General features: G+C 42.5%; 3 protein-coding genes across 3 annotated transcripts in view; 2 read left to right on the top strand and 1 right to left on the bottom strand.

Annotated features, from left to right (window-relative positions):
- Window positions 1–7,963, top strand: part of engl (endoglin, like) — a 17,197-nt gene extending 9,234 nt beyond the window's left edge. Inside the window, exons 10-17 of the mRNA XM_076080041.1 lie at window positions 838–993; window positions 2,367–2,450; window positions 2,538–2,792; window positions 3,042–3,563; window positions 5,003–5,144; window positions 5,233–5,325; window positions 5,477–5,592; window positions 6,556–7,963. Of these exons, the coding sequence (XP_075936156.1) occupies window positions 838–993; window positions 2,367–2,450; window positions 2,538–2,792; window positions 3,042–3,563; window positions 5,003–5,144; window positions 5,233–5,325; window positions 5,477–5,589 (1,365 nt within the window). The 3' untranslated portion in view covers window positions 5,590–5,592; window positions 6,556–7,963. The remainder of the gene's footprint in view (window positions 1–837; window positions 994–2,366; window positions 2,451–2,537; window positions 2,793–3,041; window positions 3,564–5,002; window positions 5,145–5,232; window positions 5,326–5,476; window positions 5,593–6,555) is intronic.
- A 67-nt stretch (window positions 7,964–8,030) lies between these two features.
- LOC142945251 (uncharacterized) lies at window positions 8,031–10,719 on the bottom strand. The gene is made up of 5 exons (XM_076086671.1): window positions 10,455–10,719; window positions 10,071–10,231; window positions 8,693–8,842; window positions 8,433–8,598; window positions 8,031–8,347 (listed from the first exon to the last, which is right to left on the bottom strand). Exons 1-5 carry the CDS (start codon window positions 10,717–10,719, stop codon window positions 8,151–8,153), a joined length of 939 nt encoding a protein of 312 aa, XP_075942786.1. The 3' UTR covers window positions 8,031–8,150.
- Window positions 10,720–21,984: 11,265 nt separating this feature from the next.
- On the top strand, window positions 21,985–26,791 carry LOC142938443 (volume-regulated anion channel subunit LRRC8D). The gene is made up of 5 exons (XM_076081678.1): window positions 21,985–22,332; window positions 22,982–23,572; window positions 24,179–24,429; window positions 25,157–25,534; window positions 25,669–26,791. Exons 1-5 carry the CDS (start codon window positions 21,985–21,987, stop codon window positions 26,789–26,791), a joined length of 2,691 nt encoding a protein of 896 aa, XP_075937793.1.
- The last annotated feature ends 622 nt before the right edge of the window (window positions 26,792–27,413 follow it).

Genomic DNA, 27,413 nt, shown 5'->3' with positions numbered 1-27,413 from the left:
GGAGTGTTTTAGTTTTACCAAACAGCAGACGCACTCTTGAACATAGCGCAGCTTTTAGCAGCTGGAGCCAGATGTTTGCCCTCAGGGGTTTAGATCGGAAACGGAGCGAAAGGGATGCCAATGTTGATCCGTGTCTGCTAGATCTATAAATATGTGTTTGCAAACATTTTAGCCTTATCAACTTTATATTTGGATAACACTGCAGTGGTGTGTTTAAGGCTTGATGCACAGCCCCTAAAATGACCATAAAAATAAAAGAAATAAAAGGGGTTTTGGATGAGAGGTTGAGTATTTTTTTTTAGTTCAAAGAATTTCTTTGCTGCCTCAGGGGAGGCATCCTTAGGTAGCTTAACCAGTGGCACCGATAGTGCTCTCTCATCCGCATTTCAAATTACCTCTTTCACAACCATCGACAGTTGCGTGGCTGTGATCTACGTTGGTTGAAAAAACTTTTTTTTTTAAATGTTGCCATGCCTGTTGCCCATATAAATGTGTATGTGGTGCCATAATCAAAGTTATTGTCAACCTTAATGTTGATATGGCTCATTTGTGGCTCTGTGGATGTCGGACCAGCTGTTGGTTCAGCTTTGAAATGGATTGCCATGAAGTACATTACATTACATTACATTTGTGATAGAGGATAGATATGACTTTGGTGATCCCCCTGACTAAAGAGCAAACGGCAGGTTGTCATTTGTGGTTTTTGAGTGTGATGTTTCATTCAACAAATGAATTATTGTTATTATTATTAAACAAACTGTGTGTACATCATTTCACTTATACAGAAAAATGATTCATATGAAAGCTACGTCATCTCACATCAGTTCTCCCTTCCAGAGCTTGTCTGTCCCAGTGACTGCCGTGACTCTGCGAGACTCAACGTGCCTGGCTCAGTCCAACAGGAGTCATTTCCTGTTGGTGTTCCCAGTCATTTCCTGTGGGACCGAGGGTCTTCTCCTGGGACAGCCGAGAGGGGTGCAATACAAAAACATGGTGAGATAAGAAATATGTCGTCTATTAAACCCTGTATTATATATTTGACCAAATTCAATGTTTATTTACCTCCATAAAATAATCCATATTATTATTTTTTTCACTCAACTTTTAAAGAATTATGGGAGATTTTATGTCATCCTTGTTCAATTCATTTACACAAACCAAAAAAGGCAGGGAAAATCAGAGATGTGATTTGAGAAGGAGAAAACAGCAGAAACCCGATGAGTGAAGCTTTGAGAGCACAAAGGGAAGAACAGAATTCAAAGTGAGGTCAATGTTTACCAGACAGTGACAAAAACACAAGGCACATAATAGACACTAGAAATTGTGGTAAGTGGAAGTTGTCCCCAGTGAAACTTGTGACCCAGGTCATCATGACCAGAGCAGCGCGGAGTTAAAGCCTTAAGACGGGATGCTGCACAGAGGCAAACTGAGTGAGAGAGAGATGAGAGGGAGGATACAGAGTGATTTCAGCAAAGTAAAAAGGCAGTAATGAAACATTGAATGAAAAATGTGTTTATAATGTATAAAAATAAATATGCATCTTTCCTCTGAGTGTAATAATCATAATCATCAGCAGGTATTATTAACTGCTGCATTTTGCACTAAATACCATTGACAGAGAGAGAGAGAGAGAGAGAGAACTCTGGCTTAAACATGAATAACTATGCAGTCGTCCAAAACGGGATGAAATAAAAGCATGGATAACCTTTTCCAGGTCAGCAAAAAAAAATCAATTTTTTGATATGTCTTCATCGACAGACTGCCAAGGTCAATACGGATGAGCTGTGAAGAGTTTGGAATACAGAATAATATGATCTCTGCTTTATTGTTGTTTAGTTGCTGTAAATCGTTGGACATCGAGCACATAATCTTTTCAAGGCAGTCAATGAGAGGGACAAGATCGCTATTGTCTTTAGGTGTACTGATACAAACAGCTGGGTGTCATCTGCATAGAAAGAAAGATTATTATTTGTGCACATGTAAATAGAAAACAGCGGACCTAAAACTTTGCATATCTCTCTCTCGCTCTTTCTCTCTCTCTCTCTCTCTCTCTCTCTCTCTCTGGTTGTATATATTGTGACATTATTTTTTAATCTCATTTTAGGAAAACTGTTATAGTATGACCCCCCCCACCCCCCCACCCCCCTATGTATAAAACCTGACCAAAGGACTTCTGCAATCAGAACTGTTTGATCTGCATTTATCACTGTCGCTGTCTGCCACAAATATTTGCATGTAAATCATAATTAAAAATGTATTGTTTTTTTGAGAATCCATACAGTATCATAAAAACATAATTACGCAATACTCAAGTGTATTGACATTTTCTTACACATGGTTGCAATGTCTCCCTCCTCTCTGTCCAGGTGTTATTATGGAGAGACGAGCCTGAGGCCATCCTGGCACTCAATGAGACAGAATTGAAGTCCAAAGGTCCACTCGGCATACATGTGAGATATCTGTAAACCTATATACCTTTGAATACTGCATTATTCATGAAATATTTTTAACCTACGGTCTCCTGTTTCTCCTCTCAGTTCAACTGTTTGGCTGCGGTCCCCACGCTCCCCGGGTCTGCTGCAGTCGATGATGTCGACGTAAACACCCCCCCGGCAGGGCGGATCTCCTGGGCACCCGGGGGTCCGGGGCCTGATCCAGAAATGAGACACCTTCCGACACCCGGACACAGATCTGCGCCCGTTCTTCTTCTGAAGCTATTTGTCGCTGAGAGCTACGAGCAGAGGCGGATCGGCCCCTGTGTCGTAACTGCAGATCACCGTGTCTATGTTGAGGTCCGTGTGTGTGTGTGTGTCGAATATTTTCTGTGCTTATTTGAAGCAAGCTGTCAAAACCAAGTTCTTCAAAGTCAAGTACTTCATTTGTGTGATTATCTTTTTCTTTATGCACGTGTATAAACTGCACTGTTACCAGTGAGAGCAGCAAGCTAACTTCATGGTGCATCATTACATTCCTTTGGTCCTGTTCATAATTAACTACAATTTGTCTTCTTCCTCACTGTTTTGTTATCTGTCCTACTGCAGATTTCAGCCAAAGGGCCCTTCATAGATGTCGTGGAGGTGAAGTCATGTGTGGTCTCTCCTCTGTCGGACCCGAATACGTCTCGTTTCTGGACCGTCATAAGCGACGGCTGCTCCTCAGACCCCTCACTGACCCTCAGTGCAAAGACAAAAGATGAAGACGAAGAAGAGGCAGAAGGTGGTGGTGATGAACTGGAAGAGGAAAAGGAGGAGGTAGATGGACTGGAAAAGGGCAGAGATGGAGATGTCGTACTGCGACACAAAGTTGACAGAAGAGGGAGAGAAGCACCAGAGAGGATGGAAAAGAGTAGCGCGAATGTGGGAGCACAGGAGGAGATACGGCCTTTGAGATTTAGTTTCATCCTTCGACCAGTTTATAATGACTCTATGCAGTTCCTCCACTGCAGCCTCCGTCTGTGTGTCTCTGACCCGAAAAAAGGGGAACCTACGGAGGAAATAGTAAAGAATGACTGCGAGGACAAACTACGTATCCCTCCACTTGTTTCTAGATCTTCCAGACACAAGGTACACAAACAGTTAGCACACTAGGGCTACATTTCATAGCAATAAAGCCTCCTGTCAAATGCATCAAGGGAAGAGTTTGAGAATGTCTTTCTTGTTAAGAGTCAGATGAGCAGATTGGTACCACTCTCACTTGTGGATGCTAGATATAAGGCTACAGCCAGCAGCCGGTTAGCTTAGCTTAGCATAAAGAATTGAAACTGCTAGCCTGGATCTGTCTAAAGGTAACAAATTCTGCCTACAAGCAGCTCTAAAGCTCATGTATTAACATGCATCTGTAAAATATAACACATTGTGGACTATTTCTTGGCCAAGAGCGGTGACGTCTTGGAAACTTAGCTGGTTTAACCTCATGGTAAAGACAAGACAATCAGCTTTTTTGGACCGCAGGAGCTTTATCATCGGTCTAAGATCCCCTCTTTTTATTGTGTATGCACCGCAAGAATTAGGAACGGCCGTAGTTCTTATCACGCCATTTTGAGCGACTTTCTTAGATTCTATTTCAGAATAGGGACTCCCCCTAAGTGTTACTTAGTTGCAAGGTTTTGAAACTACTCTCGAATTTATACACAAGCATGTATGGGGGAATTAATCATCTTTGAAAATGATAACGCCCTGATAAAACTGTGTTGCCAACATCAGATTTTTATACACGAGTCCCACAAAATGACCTGTGTTGGCTGATTGCAGAGCAGCACCAGCAGCCGCCAATTTTAAAAACCTGTTAGCCGTGTAAACAACAGACAACCTAAAATACAAACGGCCGCTTGTAATGAAGTGAAGCTCAGGCTTCGCTGAGTATATCTACGATTAATTTTGACTCGCCAATGCGTTGCTATTCACCAGCCAGCTTAAGTATGAATGCAAATCACTGTCAAAATCCGAGAGCGCAAATGAGATCCATGCGCACGCGAAAATCAAAAAAGCCGCACGCGGATTTTACTTTGGCGAGCACTTTTACATCACTCCGCGAGCAAAATTCCGGTTTATATCCGGTTTATCCAAAGACGAGGATTGTAACCAATTAGATGTAGAGATACAATGGCGACTGGGTCCGCCCACTTACTGTCAAAAAGAAAAACACTCGCGAGCGAGCAGGTAAAAGATTCGCGAGCGAGCAGGTTTAAGCTTCGCGAGCGACTTTAGCTCGCGCGAGAGTGAATTCTGCTCAGCGGGACTGAATTTTGCTCGCGGAGTGATGTAAAACCGCTCCTCAAAATAAAATACGCGCATCTGTTTGATTTTGAGAAAGTTTGTCTGTGCAATTTGATATCACAGTTAGGAAATGCAAGAACTAAAACAAATGTTTAGCAGTGTGAAAGGTTTTTAATATTGTAGATAATTATTTATCCTGTCCACTTAGTGTTGATTCACAATGTGTGCTTTGTAACACTAATGACAGCGTAGCTAACATGCAGGCCTTCTCCTGTGTCCCATCTCAGTGTGAGATCAGAAACCTCTACAGGCCCATGGTGGTCACCCAGTCCATCGGGTCACTGGCACGCAAACTGGGGCCCTCTGCCGGCCAAAGAACCAAGAGGCCGAGTGTCTCCCCACTGGCCAGTCCAGACCCGGAGCACAGCAGTGAGTATCACTTATTTTTCAATGTTACCGTGAGACTATTTGACCTGCTGTACCGTCTCACTGTCTCATGAACACTGTGTCTCTGCAGTGACGACAGGACCAGCGATGGGAATTGTCTTCGCTGCCTTTGTGATGGCCGTCAGCCTGATGGGGGGGCTGTGGTGCATCTATTACTATACAGGTAACGAGATCGGCTTCCTTCTGTCACTGAAAAGTGACTTAAATGTCCCGGACCTTTTGACATATTTGAAATTAAAAGTGATCATCATGATCATCATATCTGTTTTGCTGTTGAGACATTATAAAGAGACTGTAATTCTATCTTTCGAAAGGGGCACGTCCAGAGTCACTTGGAGGAGAAAGTCAGTTAACAGACCGCACTCATAAAGGTGGCAACATCTGGAATCCACTGTCAACATCTGATCAGGCGTCCAGCTCGGTGTAGGAGGTAAGATCGGATGAGGACGGTCCCACATCGAAGTCTATGTACTACTGCATTATGTCAGCCTTTTGTGACGTCTGATAAATCGCCTCAAGTGATGTCACTCGAGTCAGCATCATTTGGGGCTTAAGAGTACAAATCCTATGTGGGGGTGTGGAGTTAGAAGGAAGTGAGCTCTGTAGCCCACCGCTCATCTCTGCTTGACGCTACATTAACCGCTACGCGCAAAACACACCTGAATCGTTGACTAAACTGTTATCAGTCGAGTTGCATTGTGGGTAATGTAGACGGCAAGTTAAAAACAGAAAAGAGTGTCCACCGTGACTCCGACGGCGTTACGGGATGACTAAATTAGCTAAATTGCTAATTTAGGGAAGAACTCTCTTAAAGGGGATTCATCAAATGTATTCCTTAGTTCCAGTGTTTTGAAACTACTCTTGAATTTATGTCTGTCTGTCCGGACTTGGAGGGAAAAATGGATGATGACTAATCAGAACACACTTTTGTCCGTTACTCAGGTCTCCAGGTTTTATGATTCTCATTTGAATACTGAAGCCAATTCAGTTCAATGAAATCCTTTAAAGAAATCCTTTAATAACACAAGCAGTGAGCGTACAGCTATTTTGGACTGCCATTGAAAAAATACTCTGTTTTTTGGTAATTATCTTATTATTTACTGGACACAAAGTACCATCCCAATGATTCAAAGTGAATGCCAGCAACACGTTGCATCACGTTACACAGACAAATGCATGCAAAGCTACCCCTCTGTTCAAATGTACCACATTTTTACAAACTTGCAGAGTGAACTCGATGTCAAAGCGGTGGATTTAAAATAAACTGGCGCGGTTAGAAGCGCCGGCAGTTCCAGAAAATGTATCAGCATTAGGCGAACACCTGCAGATTTCGACTCCGATGTGCCAGATAGGTCTGAACAGTTTTTCATTCTTTTATCTCTCTCTCTCTCAGGATTTCCTGCAAATCTGAGAAAGGAGAACTGGAACAGAGGTTCTAACAGCTTGTGTGTGTGTACGTGTGTGTGTGTGTGTGTGTGTGCACGTGTGTGAGAGCTAGCACAGCTGCTAGAGCCCTGTTTGTGCACTTCTCCTGCATCGTTCATCGCTCTGCAGCGAGTGAGGACTGAAACCATGTGAATACAGTAGCGCTTACTCATCGCAACGTTTGTTTGTTGCCGCCAGCCATTCTGCAACGAGTCATTTCAAAAGTGGCAGCGACTCGTCACTCAGAGAGATATTCATCTGGATTCGACAGGATCTAAACTTGGTCGTAGTGACTCAGACGGAAACAACATCATCACATCGTCGCCTTTTAAGAGACGGAGCACGAGGTTAAAGATGAACTGAGGTCACTGCCAGAGCCTGTTTGAAGAGTCTGTCATTGTCACTGTTTGTGCTGTTACTGTGAATCAGCTGGAAAACTGCATTTACTTGTGTGTGTATTCTGTTTGTGTTTATGTGGCAAATAAGATGTAATAAACATGTCGTTTCACTCTCAAATCACATGCAAGTCAAAGGAAGTTAATGTGCCCTGTAAAATATATTAATAGTGAATGGGAGGCTGACATGCATGTGTTTCCACCTGACAGTATGTAATGGTGATGTGACAGTTGCCTATTTTCACATTCGGCAGAAACAGAGCAACATGTTGCTGTCCACCCGATGAAGCTCAACCTGTCCTTTCAGCTCTGCTGTAGTCTCCGCTTAGTTCTGAGAAAAATACTCTTCAGCTGCTAAACGCTCCGCTATGTTCACCAGCTAGTCACTAAGTGTCTGTCTGCTGTGTGGTGCCGAAGCATGTTGTGCTCAGTGGCTTTTTATTTATTACATTTTTTTAAGAGCTTTTTTTGCAGGAAAAAAACCCTAACAGCAGCGAGAGTGGCCCAAAACATTAGAGCTGCGTCCTAAAACCACGACAATTAGTTGGTAAAAGTGCTCCGCAGAGCGGAGGGGAACTGAGTTGGTCGCTCATTCTCTGTGGGTTCGTCCCCTTTCGGTAACATGTACCGGATGTGCTGTAGAGATGGTACTGAGTTTTGTATGTATGTATGTTTTTTTTGTTTTTTTTTTACTTTAATTTTTAGAAAGTAATTAAAAAAATGGACCTCCTGTCCGTGCAGTAGTGGAAGCACATCCTCATCATCAGTCATCTCTGCTGCAGTGTATTAAGGATGCTACATCCAATAAAGGGGAAAATCACACAAAAACCACAATCACACCCTCACATGGTTTTTGAGGGAAATAGTTCTCTGACAATTGCACGACGTGATTGGATAAAGGTCCTCTTGACACTGTTTCCTGGCACATCCTGGGGGGGGGCAAACAGCCCACATTATCAGTTTTGGCAGCGTGTTTCCTGAAAGACGCAGATCTACAACAAAAACAAAGTCGCTTTTCAAATATAAAAAAAACCTCAAACCAATAACGTTCTTACACAATCAATCTGGTTTTATTATCCAAGGCGTCACAATTCTGACTTTTACAATTATGAGGGATTGAAAATTATTTACAAAAGTCATTTCCCTTTCACTCCATTGCCTCATGGTCTCAGTTTTGGGTGAACATGTCTCCATAGCCACAGTGCGTCTCTCGGTGGCGCTGTAGGTCCACCCTGCGCTGGAAGCTGTGCTGACAGCTGGGGCAGCTGAAGGGCCGGTAGCTGCTGTGCTTTCGGCTGTGGGTGATGAGGTTGGAGCTCTGGCTGAATCCTTTACCGCACACTTTACACACGTGTGGTTTCTCACCTGTGGGAGGAAAGCGCACTGGGTTTTAGTGAGTTTGGGGCCTTTTCGCAGAACGAGTTTCGCCCCCACGGTTGTGGTTACCCACCCGTGTGTATGAAGGTGTGCTTCTTCATGTCCGACTTCTGGTGAAACCTTTTGCCGCAGTACTGGCAGGGGTAGGGCCGCGTGTCCGAGTGGATGAGGAGGTGGGTGGACAGGGTGGACGAGCGCTTGAACGCCTTCCCGCACACCTTGCAGTCGAAGCTGCGCTCCTGGATACGCAGACCCATTGAAAACAAACAAAGTGAATCCATGACGAGTCGTGTGTTTGTACTGAAAGATTATAAAACTAAATTCTCACTGTACCTTAGCTCTAGCGTAGCTGCCTATTGCTCTGAAGTCAAAGGGCATGAGGGGCATGTTGGTGGCGGTGGGTGATCTTGTCAGTGGGACGGAGAGGGCGTTGTGGAGATGAGCCTGCAGGCTGCCTCCTGATATCAATACTTCTGAAAGAGACTGAAGGACACGGAGAGAGTGAAAAAAAGTGATGAGAAGAATAATGCCACTGCCCAGTCTGTGCTGCAGGTTAGCTTAGCATAAAGACTGAAAAACAGTGGGAAACAGCTGGCATGGCTTTGCCAGGCAGTGGTAACAATCAGCCTATCAGCGCTCCTAAAGCTTACTGATCACGATTTATAAGATGGGATCAGTAACTTACTGGAGTCACCGCTGGTTGACTAGCAACTGCGACACATAACTCCCTGTAAAACTCCTTTTTGTGGGAATTACACAAATGTATTAATGTGTTAAAGCTGGATTGCAGAACCTTTGTCCACCCTCTGACAGTGAGAATTATTACCTATGGGGGAGACCTTAGCGACGGAGACAATAGTTGTTTGCTACCATATCAATGTTCAGAATGTCATATAGACAACCTTAATGAGTGAGCTTTAGAGATGCTGTTAGGAGGATTTTGGCGACTGGACAGAGCCAGGCTAGTCGCTTCCCCCAGTTTCCAGTCTTAATGCTAAGCTACGCTAACCTGCCGCTGGCAATAGCTTCATATTTACCATATAAATATGTAAGAGGTATCAATCTTCTCATCTCAGTCTCTGCCAGAAAGCAATTCAACTTATAAACCAAAATATTTCTTTCACATAAGAGCTGATATACTGACAGACATTAGCTTATTGCAGAAAAGTCTGTATATTGGTAGCAGTGTGTATATCATCTGATAAGTAACAAGAAATGCCAAAGATAGATCTGAGGTAATTTTGAAACAGTGATAAATAATTTATTTTTATGTTTCTTTAGTCTATATGTTATAATATATATAATAATTCATATTAATTTCATTAATTTGACATTTTACTTGAAACATTCAAAGGTTTTGATCCACAGAGATTGAGATTTAGGCTGAAGCTTGAATGAAAATAAGGCATAAATAACATATGCACTATTTTTGCTCCGAAGTATTCACCATGCATTCCTCTAGCAGCAGGAAAAGCCTCTTATCTTTTTCAATTGACCCCTTTGTTCACAAAAAGAATAATTTCAAACACTCCTGTTGAACAGCACAGACTACTTATTTTATTTTACACTTCGAATCGCCGTGTCACCCTCTTGACATGTTGCCAGGTTCTGTGTCATGGCAGTTACTTTTATCGTTAGTCACCCTTGTTTCCTCTTTCTTTATAGCAGCAGATAAGGACGTAAATATTCTGGCAATGCGGAGGCCTCCCACCTTTTCACAGAGCGGACACTCGCTGACGGGGGATTTGAGGTCGGTGTGTGACGTGTGGTTGAGCAACAAGTAGACCAGTCCCTCCAGTTGTCTCTCTCGTTCAGACGCCTGGTGTCCGTCTGCCGTCCAAAGCAGAGGGACGTCTCGGTTCTCCACGGGGGCTTTTGTTAGAATATGAAAGGATGATGGGAATGACTTTAGTTTACAGAGAATCCTTTTATTTTGGGTCTTTGCTTTGCATTTGTGGCCTTGAGTGTTGATGTGTTGATGTGTTTAAAGTGATGTGCACTTTCTTTTACAGAACTACTGTCTCAATTATGACTGAGATACATGCTATCCAAAGAACACATACTGTATACTCGCTGATTAGAAAGTGTTGGGTACCTGAACGCCAAGGTTCATCTGTGGGGTTCCTGTGAGAACAGACTGCCATCCCCTCCCATGGTGAGCAAGCCAGCAAGTCTTTGACCCCTAACATGGGGGACAAAGGCCTCACAGCATCCTCGGGAAACCTCCTCCTGCCCTGTCCCGTCGCATGCTGTACAGGCTGGTTGGCGTCTGTTTGGGGCTGGGAGTGTTGTCTGTAAGAGTCCTTAGATGGGCCGAGCAGGTGAGTCCTTTTACTCCTGACGAGGAACGACCGCGGCATGGTTGTGACTGAGGGAGGTGATGGGAGACGAGGTAAAAATCCTGCAAGAATAAACCCAGGGGCGGGGGGGGGGTCTAAAAAAATCTGCTCTTTCAAGTCACGTTTGGAGCCTCACGCACTCTGATGTCGCACACCTGCCGCTACATGTTCAGTTACAATGCCGAAGCCTGAGGTTTCCTCAGCAAATACAGCCCGGCACCTGCACCAAAGGTTTCAGGGCTTTCGCTGAGGATAACCCGGCTGTGGCGTTTGACAACTTCTAAACCGACACTGCGGTACACTTTTTATACTTCCATTTGAGCTACCTGTACGCTATTTAGACATTGAGAACAGCAGAATGATTCAAAATGTGGGATTATTAGTTCCACATTACCTAAATGAAACATATAAATAAAGAGAATTTACCAAGTGTTACATTTATTATTTTTCATTTTGTCAAATTAATTCTTAAATCAGTTGATTTCAACATTTTATCAGATCATACGGTAAACAAGAAAGCTTCAACTGAAAAACTAAAAAAAGATTTTTTAATTTAGCATGAGCCTCTGTAATAATAAAGATGATTTATTCAGTAACCTGATTATGTAATTCTATAAAATAATATCCTTCACAGCCTTGAAGTTGGACAGAAGACGTTGCATTGTGCCAGTTGATTGAATTTGCCATTTTGTAGTTACATTAGAAAATGTCTAAAAGATTCAATACATTGAAAATAAGCTTGATACTATAACAGTGAGATCTTACCTCTGTATTGCGCAGCTGAATGTTGAGAGCCTTTCTTGTGTCTTCGTTGCTGGCAACGTCCTCTTTTCTCTTTCTCACACCAATCAACTGATGACATGACACAAAGAGATTTGATTTGATTTCGAAAGGCTGCTGAGGATTGTGGGTCTTTCGGCATCGGAGGGAAAAAATGCCCAAAAAGTTAATAGAAGTTAACAGATAACTTTCAAAATATCCTCTTTGTTTCAATAACTTTTGTGGGTTTTACCTCTGTTGCTACCCTTAATCTGACCAGCAAAGTCTACAAAAACATGACAACATCTCTGTCTTCTCAAAAGGTTTGGTCGACCGCACACTTCGGGTTGAGGACCCACTGTGAATAAAAGTGCTGTGATACCAAAGTCAAGTCAAGAGAACCCTTGATTACTGTGGGGCTTGTGTGGGTGGACTCATAGATACGCTGAGCATTATTTGGAAAGTTTGAATATCTCATATTTTTCATGTGAACATGTGGACCTTTACTATTGAGGCGCCAATTACACATCACACGTTTTGTTTTGGTTTACCTGTCTGTCTGTCTAATGGTGTCTGTGTGTTCTTATGTGGCACCCAGTCATCCCACACAGTTCCTCATGTGAGAGGAGGGAGATTTTTTCCTTTTTCACCAACTTCATCTTGAGCGCTGAACTAACTAGCCTGACTAACCTTTCTCTCAGAAAGACGTAGAAAAGAATTGCCTTAAAGATGTTTTATTGAAAGTGACATCTTGGAAAGGAGTGAGATCTGGAGTGAGATCTTATAAGTAATTCAAAAGCTCTTCATTTATAAAATCTTAAGTACAATCCTTTATAGATATTTGTAAATTATATATAATGAGTAAATTGAAAGGGTAAGTGCTTGATGATCATTTAGAAGCAAGATATAAAGTTTAACACTCATGGTAAAAGAAAGAAGTGACAACAAAACATATTGAGTCATCGTGCTGCATATGGCTTGTCAATACAATTTGCAAAGTTCCTCCTATTTTTTCCTTACAACCTATGAAGCATCAACCCCGAACACATTTACCAGAACATAGCTTTAGCTGTAACTAACTACACTGACCAGCAACTACCTGCCCGACAGAACACACCCCAACAAGCTGTGTCATTTTGCTGTACTAACAAGATGCCCTGAGAAATAAACAATACAGGCAAAAAGCAGTATACCTGCAAATACACATTAATACAATCTACCAATGAGTGATGACTTACTAAAATATTTGTGGTAAAGGGGAGACCACTCATTACAGTGTGCTTTTAAAACGTTACGAATGATCTGTAGGTGATATATTAGATGTTATCATAATGTAAAATGTTAATTACAAATACCTTTATCATTTAAAAAACATTTTCAAATGTGTGATATATCACTTTTTCCAGAACCAAATTAAAAGTTTCAATATTTAATCACAGGAATGGAATCATTTAGTCTGAAAGCCAAAACTGGAAGGGATTAAGAAATCTAATTTTGCTGCATTGTACTCAAAATCAACCATAAAAACTACTCAGTAGTTTATTTAAATGACTTACTCATAATAACCATAAAACACAACTAGCACCGATATGAGTGGGGAATAATTGGTAGAAGACAGGACAGAGCAGGGAACCACAATAACCACTCATACTGAAGACACACAAATATCACAATGGAAGATCTAAGAAAATAAATACTCTTCAAAAAAAACAATTAAATGCAAGGCCAGATGGATTGACCACAGAACATCATAAAATTACACATTTTACAAATTAATCTTTACGACAGGCTAACCCGTTGCCAAATTATGGATTTTTCCAATCTTCAAAATCTTCACTTTGCTACATATACTGTACAACTTGCAGCGCCAATCACCAACAGTAAGCATATCTGGTTTAAATAAAAGAACACAAAATCAATCAGTATGCAGATGACATACTCTTTTACTTAACAAAGCCTCCGGGGTACGGGACGTGATCTTATGCTTTAGTGGCTAGAGCTGTCATGAAAATCAAAATACTACATAAAATATGATGAACATGAAACTGGTCAAGTCACTGTTCAGCCTGGTCTTCCAGAAAATTACGTTCACATTCAACAAAACTGCTTTGTCAATTATGGTTTCCTGGGAATGTGCTTTGACCCGAATTACGTGCGTTTTTGACATCTCAAAAATACTTCTATTCATAGTCCGCAGATGTCTACACACGGAGGAGGTCGGGGTGGCTGGGCAGGTCACACAAACACAGGACTTTCACCCAGGAGACTGCTGTTTGTGTCTAGAGTGAAACCAAAAGTCATCGTTCGTTTATTTTCATTTACGTCCCCAACTTAAATAACGTAACAAACATACTTATTTTAAGTCAAACCATGATGTTTTACTAAACCTGACCATGTGGTTTTGTTGCCTTAACATAATAAAGTAGTTTGTTTGGTTTTTGTTTGGTTTTGTTTGTAATTTATAATGTTAACCACCTGTTTTAAACTGCGACAGGAGAAAATATACCCAGAAACGTGTAATGTGTAATTGAGAATGCAGTTAAGTTGTATGGTAATCTTGTTTTACAGGAGACAGGCATGCACTATTTAACTTTGTGAGTGTTACAATACAATAGTTAGACTAAATAAATGTAATAAACCACACTGAAGAATACAGGCCTTTAAGGGAATTTCTAGAATAATGTCATTAAATACACAAATCCTCAATAAATATTACTAATAAAGGTACCATTTCTTGATAAGACAATTACAAAACACACCCTTTCTTAAACAACGACTGATTTTCTTTGCATATAAGTATCTGTTGTCAAGCAATGAGGTCTGAATCTGACCCGAGATTGAAATCAAATCATCAAGGGCCACATATGTGCAGAAACAAAAGCATTTCTCAATGTGGCTGTATTTTTGCAAACATCTCATTTGACTCCTGGTGTCAGCAGCATACACATGGAGCTGAGTTCGCCTTGATGTGCATGAAGAGAGGCATGTCAGTGCACTGTGGTTGATGTGGTGGGGGGCTTGCAACCTTCTCCCAGGGGCTGTCAGGGAGAGCAGACGAGAGTGGTGCAGGGAGCTGAGACGGGCTGGTGGGTTCGGTGGGTTTCTGCCTCATTTGTTTTGGGGGGTTCAGGGGCTTCTTGTTCTTGTTCCCCTGATGGTGGTAGAAAACTGCCTTTCTAGGAACCTGAAACTCTGGGAGGAGGAGGGGGAGATGCTGGTGTGACTGTCGTCAAAAGTTCATTTTCCTATTGCTTTGTTTCTGATGTTCACTCACCATGTTATGTAGTATATCAAGTGGGAGGAATGTGATAAATGTGTGATATGACTTACTTGTGTTGAATATATACATGAATAAATGCTACTATTAATTAACTATAATTGCTTTTTCTTTTGAATTATAACATTTAAGAAATCCCAAATGTTTTTGTGTAGCGGAAAGCTGCCAGCTGCCATCCAACCATCAAATGACCATCCTAACATTAACTATTTTAACCAAATGATGGGGTGCAACATTTATTTTTGGTGCTAACCCCTTAAAAACAAATACTAGCATGTGAATTCTATTAACTTTTGATTCTCAACCAGTGATCCAAAAAAAGAGGAAACTGATGTCTTACAACCCTATCTCATTAAAGAGGCCACTTTTACACATTCAAGTGAGACTGTAGCTTTGGAAAGAACACACACCACTTTCTTTCTCTAAAAAAGCTGCAGCAACTCCTGTTTTGTATTTCACACATGGGTTGCTGTTGTGCTTCTGTGAAAGAAGGTCACACTCTCTCTGTTCTTTGGAGGAGGCGAGAGATCTGCTGCACAGCAGTTGCTTTCTGAGACGCTAGATTAATGACATCGGCCTATTAGTGTCGTTACAGTCAGCAGCTAGCTCGTGACGTCCGTTCGTCTGTTGTCAGAGGAACAGCGGGTGCTTCAGACATTTTGTGTCCGTGCTTTTCTTTTCTTTTACAAAGCAGGAATTATGGCAAAATGGGGATTGTGTGGCGATTGCTTTAGCCCTGTTTGAATCAGTAGGGAGTAGCTACCTAAACACTGCGGGGAGAGTTTGTAGCGTGTGTGCTGCTGTTGGTTTTCCTGCTAAGCTAGTTTAGCATAGCGCGCATCCCAGAAAACACGTGCCTTACCAGAGTACAATGTACAATGTACTTGGATAGCGCTTTTCTAGTCTTTCTGACCACTCAAAGCGCTTTCACACTACTTGTCATCATTTACCCACTGATGGCAGGGGCTAAGTGCCATCTGCCTATCAGACTAACTCATTCACACACTGTAGGCACAGCTACGGGAGCAATTTTGGGGTTAAGTGTCTTGCTCGAGGACACTTCGACATGCGACTAGCAGAGCCGATCGAACTGCCGATCCTCTGATTGAAGGACAACCCTGCTCTCAACTTAGCCACAGTCGCCCCTAATGTTGTTCTTCCGTGGTGGGAGTGTCAGACAGCACGTTGTCTGTTACGTCGGGTGGGTTGCCATGTTGAGCGCAGTGGCTCCACCGAGAGAACATTATATTTCCCACAATTTAAGCTTCCGCATTTTCCAAATGCAATAGTATTATTCAAAGGTATTGTTCGGTTCGTAATGCGTATCGAACTGTGAGCCTCGTACCGAACGGTTCAATACGAATATGTGTATTGTCACACCCCTAATAAGCAGTGACATGCAACCTTGCTTAATTCAATACACTCAAAGGTTTGGCTGCTACAAATGTATTTGGTCTGGTATGACCAGTGGCCTAGGGTGACTAAAGGTAGCTATTGTTTGTGAACTTTTGATAGATATTGATGTATAACAGAATAACAGAATTACTGAGTCAATTGACTCTTCTTTTACCTGTTCTACTTTGTTTTAGCATTTACAGACATCCTGTCATTTTCAGTTGAGGCCACCGTGGCTGCTGCTCAGCAAAGGTTACATAGTGTTGCTTTAAGATACGTTTTACACATCGTGGGTCATACTGCTCAGCCTGTGAAAACAGTTTCACAACAGTACAATGTCTGCTGTGGTTCTGGAGAAAGCTTTCTAAAGTCTGCAAAATTAGCCCTGATGATGTCATCAGGTGAAATCAAGTGAAACAATATATGCGCTGGAGCGTACCCCTTTAAGTTATTGCAAGGCATGTATGCCGAGTAGAACACATGCAACAACTGAGAGAACACATGCACAGATACCATCATAACACAGAAGCATGATACATTGTTGTATTATATTTTAAGACACAGAACACATCTAGGTGAGTGATATCTGTACTCATTGTGTACTTTCTCAATATACTCCAGAAGAAATAGTGTAGGTGTTTTGTGGTACAAGTACTACATTAAATTACATCATTTGATCAAATGATTACGGAAAGTGAAGCATCAGATTGTCAGGCCGCAGTCTCAGCACTTTGGTGTTTATCTGTGGTGCTGTTGTGGCTGGTGGCTGACAGTGGTTTTAGTCAGAGGACTTCACAAAAGAAGCGCTGTGCCACTTTCTCACGGCCAACAGCTTCTCTATCTTGCTGTCACCAGTTCGCCCCCACCCACCCATTCTACACTCATTTCTTGACAGCTTTTCAATTTTCTCTCATTTTGGTTGGCAAAAGGACAAAGGTTAAGGGCAGTGCAGGGCTTTCTTTTCCTCGTTAGAGAAAAGAGAGGAGAAAAGTCTGAGAGCTTAGTAAGATTTTGATGTTGGTAATGTCTATATGTGTTAAATGTATATATTTATATATGTTGATATATATTTATATATAAATGTATATGATATAATAGAGTCAGTGATAACAGGAAAAAGAGCATTTGCTTTGCAGTACATATGTATAAACTACAAATCTACATCCACTATAGCCATGGGAACCGTGGACTACATTTTCTCTCGATATCACACTATATCAAAGGGTCATGTTCAAGAGCGAAGCCACATCACCATCAACACTGCCTCCCACTGAACAGGAAACAAGTATGTTGCTGAGGTATTCTTTCTTTCTATCTTACAGCTTATCACATCCTCCTACTCTTTTCAATCAATGGCTGTCAGATTGAAAAACCAGAACTGTCAAAAGTTCATGTAAGGAAATAATGATGACGGTGATTATGATGATGATGGCAATGACGGCATTTTCTCAAATTCAGTCAACTGATGGGCATCCTCACTCCCACAACCAGCCAACTCACTGAGAGTTGTATCACAATGCAGGGTGTCAGAGAGATCAGGGGGTGTGAGAACTCCAAAGAGATATGGTACCCAAGGAAGCCACTGCCTACATCTGCAAAATCAATGGTGCTGGTAAAGAGAGAGAGCCTAAATGTATAACCACAAGCCAAAATGATGAATAAATGTATGATTATATATTACAGCAGGCCCACTCTTATTGTCATATTCACCACGACAGCAGCAGAGGGTAAAAAAAGAAAGTCTACATGCTAGCTAGAGTACTTAACGGTGCTTAAGTAACATGAGCACAATGACAACTTGCTGATGTTTAGCAGGTATGCAGGTACAATATGTTTACCACGTTCGTCATAGTTAGTTTAGCATTTGCTAATTAGCTAACAAAGTAAAAAGTACAGCTGTACTCTATCAGAATGACACCAGTTTTGCAGGTATTTGGTCATAAATTCAGTTTGAAATGATAATGACGGTGCTGGCTAAAAAGCTTTCAATTCATGAAAGCTTTCAACTTTCAAAAAATTTCAACTTCATGTTGACACGAGAGGTAAAGTCAGTGTCAAGTGGCACGAGTCTTTGTAAAATAAACAACTTCATGGCAATCCATAGTTGATGAAATACTTCAGTCTCGATCAAAGTGGGCCGATCAACCAATCAGACACAAATTCATCCAAAAACACACTTTATTGGCCAATCCAAATAATGTATGTATATTCCGTGTATTTTCAAAATAGATTGCTTTGTAAATCGAACTAGGCCTACTTCTATTGTTTGCCTCCGTATCATCAGGCCAGAGGATATACTTGTCTTAGAATGTTATTCATGGTCATGTTGTTGGCTCGTGTTTTGAATATTAAAGTGTAACTTCACCCCCAGGTCTACGCCTAAGTCCACCCACCGCATCATATTGAAAAATGCTAAAAAAGGGAGCAAGGGGCTAAGAGGTTCAACCCCGGCCACTTCCAGTTGTTGAAAGCCTAAACACAGCGTCGAAGTTTTGTTTTTTTATGACAGGAACGTGTGAATCTTGTCACATAACACAACCCCACCCGAAACATCCCTGCCTATGGGCACGGTGGTGTCAGTGCCTGTTACTGAGTTTGTGTGTGTTGCAAACGAAGAGGTGTGAAGCCGCAGGCCTTTTCGCAGCAGAACTCTGAAACCAAGGGTGTTGATATCGGCCCCCTTCTAATGTTGAGCTTGCCACACCACAGCCCTGCAGTCTAATTTTAAAGCCATATTTCCCTGAAAGAGATTTTTTTGTTTTTGTTTTTTAACTCCATCAGTTACTTTTGCAGTGAGATCATGGAACCTCATTGTCCTCTTAAAACCAAACCAAACCGACTTTTCAGTAAAATATTTAGTTGTTTACCATGTTTAGTTGAGTCAGCGCCCATCAGCTCTCTGGAGACCAAAACCGTTTTTGAACTGTGCTGTAAACATGTTTGTTTGCACTGTAAAGTTGGGCATGTGGTCTTTTGGGGATTGAGTGTATTTGGAAGCCAGCCTCAAGTGGCCATTTGAGGAACTGCAGTTTTTGGCTTCATTTCTCAGCACTGGAGGTTGCCGCTTGGTTAATAGACAACTCTTTGCTAACTCTTAAGCCATAACTTATCAAAGCTGTATAATATCAGTTTTGTGTTTTCAGTCTGTTGCACTGCGCCTGAGTGGCCAAACAAATTAACTAATGCATGTTCAAGAATATAGTGATTAAATGATTGATGATTTTGATTTTTGATTTTGTTCACAGAAATAAAATGCCTTCTTTGCTGAATCCACAATGTCACTGTAGTCATTGATGTCTGACTTATTAAATGTTTAGTGATGTTTTGTGTGAAAAGTCTTGACTACTATTGGATGGATTGCCATGAAATTTAGTTCAGATATTCATGTTCCCTTCAGGATGAAATGTTTTAACTTCTCTCTAGCACCATCATCAGGTCAAAGTTTTAATTTGTCCAACACTTTGAATTATGACAAAATACCCGCAAAACTAACATCATTCCCTTCGGCCAGTTGCACTTTGTGTTTTGTGCTAATTAGCAAATGTTAGCAAGTTAGCATGCTACCACGCTAAACGAAGAGGGTGAACAAGGTAAACACTATACCTGCTTAACATAGCATTGTCATTGTGAGTATGTTGGTATGCTGAAGTTAGCATTTAGCTCAAAGCTCCACTCTGCTTGAGTACAGCCTCTCAGATAAAGCAGCTCGTTGTCCTGCGTTGGACTCATCAGGACACTCTGAACCCATGTGAATGACTTCATACGCACACAGAGAATCGGAGACACACATGTGATGTAAAGTCTACAACAAAATTGAATGCAGTCAGACTGTTTGCTGTTTATCCGATACTGAAGATTGCACTGCTGATTTTAGCTTTAACAAGTTTCAAAAGCCCAGTAATCCCGGTTCAATAGTAGGTTTGACTTTGTATGTAGCAGTAGGCCTAGATGGTGATAATACCTCATCTAAGAAATTGTCCCTGTCCCTCAAAGTTACGTCCTCACACCTCGTCTTCTTTGTGGCGACAATAAATGCCACTCACTCACTGCTCACCACACCACTTTTCTTTTTTCCTAACCTTAACCTAATCATGACCTTACCCCAACCTTAGACCAAGTCTTCACCCTATAATGTAGCAATTTACATTATGGAAATGTGCATTTTGTCCCCATTTGGTCCTCAAAAGCAAAGCGAGTCCCCACAAGACAAGTAAAATACACATACACACACACACACATTTTCACACTCGCAAATACAGTACAGACACACAGAAAATACACACACCAGCTGTGTAGAGTAGATCACGATGTGGTTCATTGTCAGTTTGAGTCTTTGCTCCAGATTCTTCTTGACCCAAATACAAAGGAAACAGCACCCCAAGTTACATATGACATGCCTTTGCGTTGACACACACACACACACAAACACACACTCACGCAGTAATATAATCAACTGTAATATAACAATGCTCCTGGTCATCAGACCTCTGGAAGCTGTGTGGAGTCAGATGTTGCTGTTATGTGTAACTCACAGTACAGTAACTTCAGCAGCCCCTGCTGGATGATGCTGGATACAACGTTGTAAAACATTTAGGGTTCATGAAAAGAGGCTAGAGCAGTGGTTTCCCCAATTTAGTGAGTTCATAAAATATGACAAAACGTTAAAGATTAAACTACCTAATAAAAGGCTTTATGAAGAAGTTCATTTCGGCACATAGAGCTTCATCTTAACCTGAAGGCTGAAACTCTGAAAGGGGCCACTCTGCATAGAAAGTATCTTTACCTTCGATATAATATATTGTTCTAATAATTAGTATTTTCTTGTGACTGTAATGTCATTTGTGTCTAATATTCCTCTGATGTTTTCCTCAGAGTCCGTTCTGAAGGAGTTAAAGTAAAGGCCCCCTCCCCCCCCGGGGTCGGTCTTGAACGGGCTTCTAGCGCTGAATTAGATTTTTCAGCCACACATCCTCCGCTGCCATGGCAACCGTTGAAAAGCTGTGTGTCGGCCAGCTGAGGAGGAGTTTGTTGTAAGTTTCACGGCAGAACCGGACAGCACCGGAATTAAGTTTGTGTAAAGCGGCTGTGGGCTGATCGGAGGAGAGAGCGGGGAAAGAGAACAAGTTATTTACCCAGGTATGTGAAAGTTAATCCAGTAGCTGTTTGGTTGTGATTTGTATTTTTGACAAGAAGTCGACTTCAGAGATGTTGGCCGACAATGGAAATTGTGTTTGATGTTGTACCATTTTATTTAGTTCACTCTAAATTAGCGACCGCTTATCAAACGATTTTTAAAGGTCCAACTGTGATCGCTAATGTGAAAGCTAAAAGATGTCACGTCTGTTTTTAAATTGGCTCTTTTATGGAATTGTGGAATGGCAGTTTTCCCTGAAAATCTATGTGTTTACTGTTCTATGTAATATTCATAATTGGAAAATAAACTCCCTTACCATTACTTATTAAAAGTTTGATTAGATTTGATTGACAACATAAGCAAACAACCACCATCACATTGTGATTAAAATATTTCAAAATCCTGATCAGAAACACGGAAATCTCTCATGTGAAATAAAAACAAACTTCTCTGTACCACAACATTCATAAGAACAAGCTGATTTAGAAACTATCTTTTTAGGGCAGAGTCCTCTTATTCTGTGACCTTATCAGGAACCTTCTGGATCAGGTCCTGGTCACATACGTACTGTAGTTCAATTGCTGTTGGTTTAACCCGTGGACACTGACAGTGAAAGCCAGACTCATCCTTGTACATCACTTCATCAAGTGCGTAGCCCAGATCTTTCTTTACTATTTCACTATTATTTTTACAGTTATCCCTGTGGGACCCAGAGGTCGCCATGTTTTCCCTGTCGGAGCTGGTGCCTCTGAACCAGCATCAGAGTCGGTGTAAACTGTTGAAGCCCTGGTGGGAGGTCTTCATGGACTACCTGGTGGTCCTGATGCTGATGGCATCTGTCCTGGCTTGTACAGAGCAGCTGTCCAGGGATCGAGTGGTGTGCATTCCCATGGATCCAGTTATCACTGCGAACACCACTAATCACAGTCCTTCAACTATCGGGCAAGCATTGACTCTATCTTCAAAGCCCCTAACTCATGTTCCACGCAACGTCAGCCCAGATCTTCACTCTACAGGCCGGGGTCGACGCACACATCTGGCCTACCAGCAGTACGTTTACATTAGCCAGGTACTGTAATACTAGCCTGAGTCTTTGACAATTATGCAACAGAAGATGTGAAACCCATTAAAATGATTGACTGTTAAGTCCCTTTAAACAGTTATAATCACATTTTGTATTTATTAACAATGGATCAAATGAATACTTGAATGTGAAAGGAGTTGTTCATATTGAGGAACCTAGAGAGAATGATCATTTCAGCACTATGACCCGCAACTTTTCTGTTTTTGGTTCAGTTTCATGGCTCTAGTGTCGTTTTAGGCCGCAGGAGGTGCTTCTTGCGCTTCTTGAAAAGCAACAAAGCTCTAAAAACAAACTAAACGCTATCACTAAACAGCAGATAGATCAAGTTAGCAGCTAGCTACTGAAGCATTTAGCTGCTAAAGAGCTAGCTATTTCCACCAGGAGTTGGTAGAGACCAAAAACAGAGCTAAAAGAGAGTGAAATTGGACTTAAACTCACCAGGTGGTCAGAGACACTACTCCAAATAAGTGATGATGTTGCTTCGTATTGGCTGAAAGTGTAATTGAGTAACTGTTTGCTAACACGTTTGCTTAAAGTATGATGATATATAATATGCAATGTTGTGTTCACAAACTTCAAGTGGACAAAGAAATCAGTTATTGTCGGTTTAAGTGTCTATCTTCTATCTGTCTAGGTGTGCTACCATAAGGCTTTGCCTTTGTGCTCCCGCTTCTTCCCGTACATGGCCATGCTGCAGTCTCTGGTGCTGGTGGCCAGCGGCTCCTTCTGGCTCCACTTCCCTCACACCTCCGCCCGCATAGAGCACTTTCTGGCCATTTTGGCAAAGTGCTGCGAGTCACCCTGGACATCTCAGGCCCTGTCTCATGCCGCCCGGCAGGAGAGCATCCAAGAGAAGGAGGTGGTGGTGGAGGAGAGACGACCGCCCCAGCCTCCTCTCTCTTCAGCTTCATCTTCACCCCCGGTAACCCGCACGAGACGAACAAGCATAGACTCGGGCACAGACAGCCCGCTTTTAAAGAGGTCGGTTAGTGCATCCTATGGCGCCCCTCCCTCCCCGTGCCCCTCTACACTCTTCTGTAGCTCCGCCATGTCGTCGATATCCCTCGGGTCCCAGGTGAACTTTCCTTCCTCCAAGCACTTCATGGTTGACATTCCCAGGCAGGTCATGAGTCTGGATAAAAGTGATGGGGAACAGGCCAGGGCGCTGTTCGAAAGGGTCAGGAAGTTTCGGTCACACTGCGAAAGCTCAGATGTCATCTATAAGGTGAGAGATCCTCTAGTCTAGATGGTTTATATATGATATCATCTATTTGTCTTTTGTCTGTTAGCTTAACTGGTGAAACATTTCCTTTGAGTTTTTTTATCATCCAAAAATGTTTTATGATGTGATGGTATAGGACTTTATAGTTATAGCAACCTGCTGTTTTTTATTTTAAAGGTCAAGTGTGTTGGATTTATGGGGTATCCATTGGCCGAATTTAATTAGAATATTATTAAGTATGTTTTCTTTAGTGCATAATCACCTGAAAATAAGAATCGTTTATATCATTTATATCTACATACGGAGCAGGTCGTCATTATAGTTCCCAGAACGGTCAAATCAAACACTGGTTCTAGATAGGGCCATTTACTTTGTTTTTGTTTTTGTGTCAGCTACCATAGTTCTCCTATACGGGAAAATACGGGGTTCACGGGAAAAGTTTCAGTTAGTTGCTATCTGCAACCTCACCACTAGACGACGCCAAATCTTACACACTAGAGTAGACCTTTAAAAGTGCAGGAGTTTAAACTCACAAAACAAGTCAATGTTTGATCAGGCTTGATCGAATTATGTCAATTTGTTCATTATACCTCCCTTTTATCTATTCAGGTCTACTTGGCTCAGACAATATTGAAACTGCTGATGGTGACGCTGATCTTGAGTTACACCATCCCTCTTCTGAGCTCCCTCTCCTTTACCCACACCTGTCACCCTGAGGAGCAGGCCTTGGTGGGCTACGCTACCTTCGAGTGTATCCATGTGCTCTCCTCCCTTCTACGCAAACTGCTGGTGGCTTACCTGTCACTACTGGGGCTGTACGGCCTGCTTAACTTTTACACCCTCGGCTGGATTTTACACAGGTTAGTGTATTGGTGTCACTCTAACCCAGTATACAGGGATATGTGTAAAAATACCCCAAGAACTGTATATTTTGATTAAAACTTTAAAGCTGCACTAATTCATATATATATGTATATATTTATACATAAAAAAACGATACATTTACTACATGCAGTGTTGAAGGGGTGGTTTGCAATGAAGGACCCACATAGAGTTAGCACTCAACTCTGCAAATTCTGAGACAAGGTTAGCTACTAGCTGGTTGCCAGAGTGAAGCATTTAGCTGCTTGAGGGCCAGATATTACCTTGATGGAGTCGGAGGAGACCAAAACAGAGCTTAAAGGACAGCTAAATAATGAACTTACATGCAACAGGTGGCCAGAAACTCGACCCTAAAATGAATACAAGTGTTGCTCCATGTGTTCTGGAATGCGTATAGATTAATTGCTGTGAGTTTCAACTCCGGACGCATTGATGATCACACTTGATGATGAGCTTTTGAAACGTATTGGCAGCGATTTGTAGTAACTTGGTTTAGAGCATGTGAACTTTTGAATCATTTGAATATGTAATTTGTTGCATATGAACAAAATGAACATGTAAAATGGTTGATTCAAAATGTGTTGAGACTTGAGTGATTGTTCAAAGGGCCTTCAAGGCATACCAGAGGCCTGATAATAGGATTAGAGTGTAAAGCTGTGTTTGGCGTGACTGTGTGATATATTTCTTATTCTGTGCCCTACTTAGCCCTCTACGGCAGTATTCATTCCACTCACTGAAGGAGTTGTGCTCCCTGAGAGATGTTCCTGACCTGAGAAATGACCTGGCCTTTCTTTTACACATGTTGGACCAGTATGATCCTCTGCTGGCCCAGCGTCTGTCCGTCTTTTTGTCTCCTGTCAGTGAGAGCAGGCTGCTGGGGGAAAGCTTGGAGAGGCGCTGGGGGGAGGAGAAGCTGCGTGCCATGACTAGCGTGGACGCAGAGGGCTTCTCCAGACTGCAGCTGGTGGCCCTGCCTCGTCTCCCTCCGGCCCTCTTCACCCTCAGCCAGCTTCAGGTCCTCCAACTGGAGCTCATCACAGATGCCAGGTTCACTGCGCAGGTGGCCAACATGACCTCACTCAGGTGGGTTTCGCAGTGCAGTCAAGCTTCACATATTTTAAACAATGCAAATCAAAAGCTATAACTAGACATTTTGTTAAAAAGCAGAACGCTGTGACGTACATACGCAAGTCTTTTATTGTTTATTTACCCAACAGGGAGCTCCACCTCTATCATTGCACAGCAGCAGTGGATCCCGGTGCACTCAGAGTCCTCCAAGAACATCTGGAGGTCCTCCACCTCACCTTTACTCAGGCGTCAGAGATCCCCAGCTGGGTCCTCTCCCTCCGCAGCCTGCACGAGCTCCACCTCTCTGGCCGCCTGAGCAGTGACGGCGGGGTGGGCCGCAGCTGGGCGTTGGGGAGCCTCCGCCTACTGCGTCACCTCCGTGTGCTGGTGATCCGAGGCATGTTACAGCGGATCCCCGGGGAGCTGTGCGAGGTGGCTGGCAGCTTGGTGAGGCTGGAGATCTACAATGAGGGCACCCGGCTGCTCGTGCTGACAGGCCTGAAGCGCATGGTCGACCTGACCGAGCTGCTGCTGCAGGACTGCCGGCTGGAGCGTTTGCCCTCGGCCCTGCTGGCTCTCGCCAACCTGCGGACGCTCGACCTGCAGCACAATAACTTGAGGACGCTGGAGGAACTGCTTAGCCTGGCTCATCTGCGGCGTCTTTCTTGCCTCAGGCTCGCCTACAACCGTGTTCTGGCACTGCCGGCCAGCGTTGGTGTGCTGCGAGGCCTGGAGATCCTGGATCTATCCAACAACCAGCTTCAGAGCCTCCCCCCAGCGCTCTTCACTCTCCGCTGCCTTCGCAGACTCCTGGTGGCTGGTAACCTGCTGGAGGTGCTGCCCGCAGACGTAAAGGCACTGCAGCTGCTTACAGAGCTGGACCTCAGTGGGAACAGGGTGGAGAGCCTCCCCCCTCAGCTCTTCAGTAGCTGTTTGGAGCTGCACATCCTTAATGTGGCTCGCAACTCTCTTAACTCATTACCTAGGGGGATCGCAGCTTTAAGTCTGTTGTGCAGGTTGGACTTGCGCAGTAACAGTCTGGAGGATCTGCCTGCTGAATTGGGCTGCTGCACAGGGCTGCACGGAGGTGGTCTCCTAGTGGAGGACTGGCTGTTTCTTTCTTTGCCTCCACAGGTCAGGGCCTTCCTGAGTCGTTCTTGCGCCCCCTCTGGTACTCACTCAGAGGGTCATTCCCGCCCAGATTCGGACAGTTTCCCATACTTCTCTCCGACACAGTGGAGTTTCTCTTCCGCTCTGGAATCACAGATATAAGTATCCCAGCATTGATTTGCGGGATTTGCTTTTGCAATGCTTTCGGCAAAATGTTTACCAGCACGTTCTTTTAGAAGGCAGCTTTCCTGTTGATCATTTTAATGTGAGGCTTTAACAACCATTATCAGTACACATTCTGCACATTGATTTTTATACCACACTAATTACTAACTAAATTAGTGGCAACCAAAGGCTTGCAGGAATGGACTGAAACATGCTAAATACACCACCGCTGTTTACCTCATTACTATTTTTTTAGAATGTTTTGCACTTAGGCTACTATAGACAACTTATTTTTCCTGAGATCGATGAGGAGACCATCTGCGGGTGTTGTAGGGTTGAATAATGATTATGAATAAATAAGGAGAAAAAACATTCACAAAGGTAGTATTTCTTGCAGAGTAGGATCTCTCTGAATATAACATGGCAAAAAGATTTGTGTTGTTTGATAACAAAGCATATATTATTAATACAGAAACTACTCAAATTAGTATTGACATGAAAATAAATACACTAATTTATATGTCCAAATAATAATAATACACAGTATAAATATCGGTATTATTCCCACTGAAGAGTGTGAAGTTGTTTCTAACTGCAACCACTAAAGAACAATAAACGT

This window comes from Anarhichas minor, unplaced genomic scaffold, assembly GCF_050575085.1.
Source record: "Anarhichas minor isolate MPS153535 unplaced genomic scaffold, ASM5057508v1 ptg000007l, whole genome shotgun sequence".
Lineage (NCBI taxonomy): Eukaryota > Metazoa > Chordata > Actinopteri > Perciformes > Anarhichadidae > Anarhichas > Anarhichas minor.
This window is presented reverse-complemented; position numbering and strand designations above follow the sequence as displayed.

Bases quoted from the DNA above. Each gene is read 5' to 3' on its own strand.
- LOC142945251 (XM_076086671.1), bottom strand. From the start codon at position 10,719: ATGCCGCGGTCGTTCCTCGTCAGGAGTAAAAGGACTCACCTGCTCGGC. The intron at 10,232-10,454 runs GTACCCAACACT...TTCTAACAAAAG, and splicing joins AGATGAACCTTGGCGTTCAG to CCCCCGTGGAGAACCGAGAC. The intron at 8,843-10,070 runs GTGGGAGGCCTC...CGTGTCCTTCAG, and splicing joins AGTGTCCGCTCTGTGAAAAG to TCTCTTTCAGAAGTATTGAT.
- LOC142938443 (XM_076081678.1), top strand. From the start codon at position 21,985: ATGTTTTCCCTGTCGGAGCTGGTGCCTCTGAACCAGCATCAGAGTCGG. The intron at 22,333-22,981 runs GTACTGTAATAC...CTATCTGTCTAG, and splicing joins AGTACGTTTACATTAGCCAG to GTGTGCTACCATAAGGCTTT. The intron at 23,573-24,178 runs GTGAGAGATCCT...TTATCTATTCAG, and splicing joins GCTCAGATGTCATCTATAAG to GTCTACTTGGCTCAGACAAT.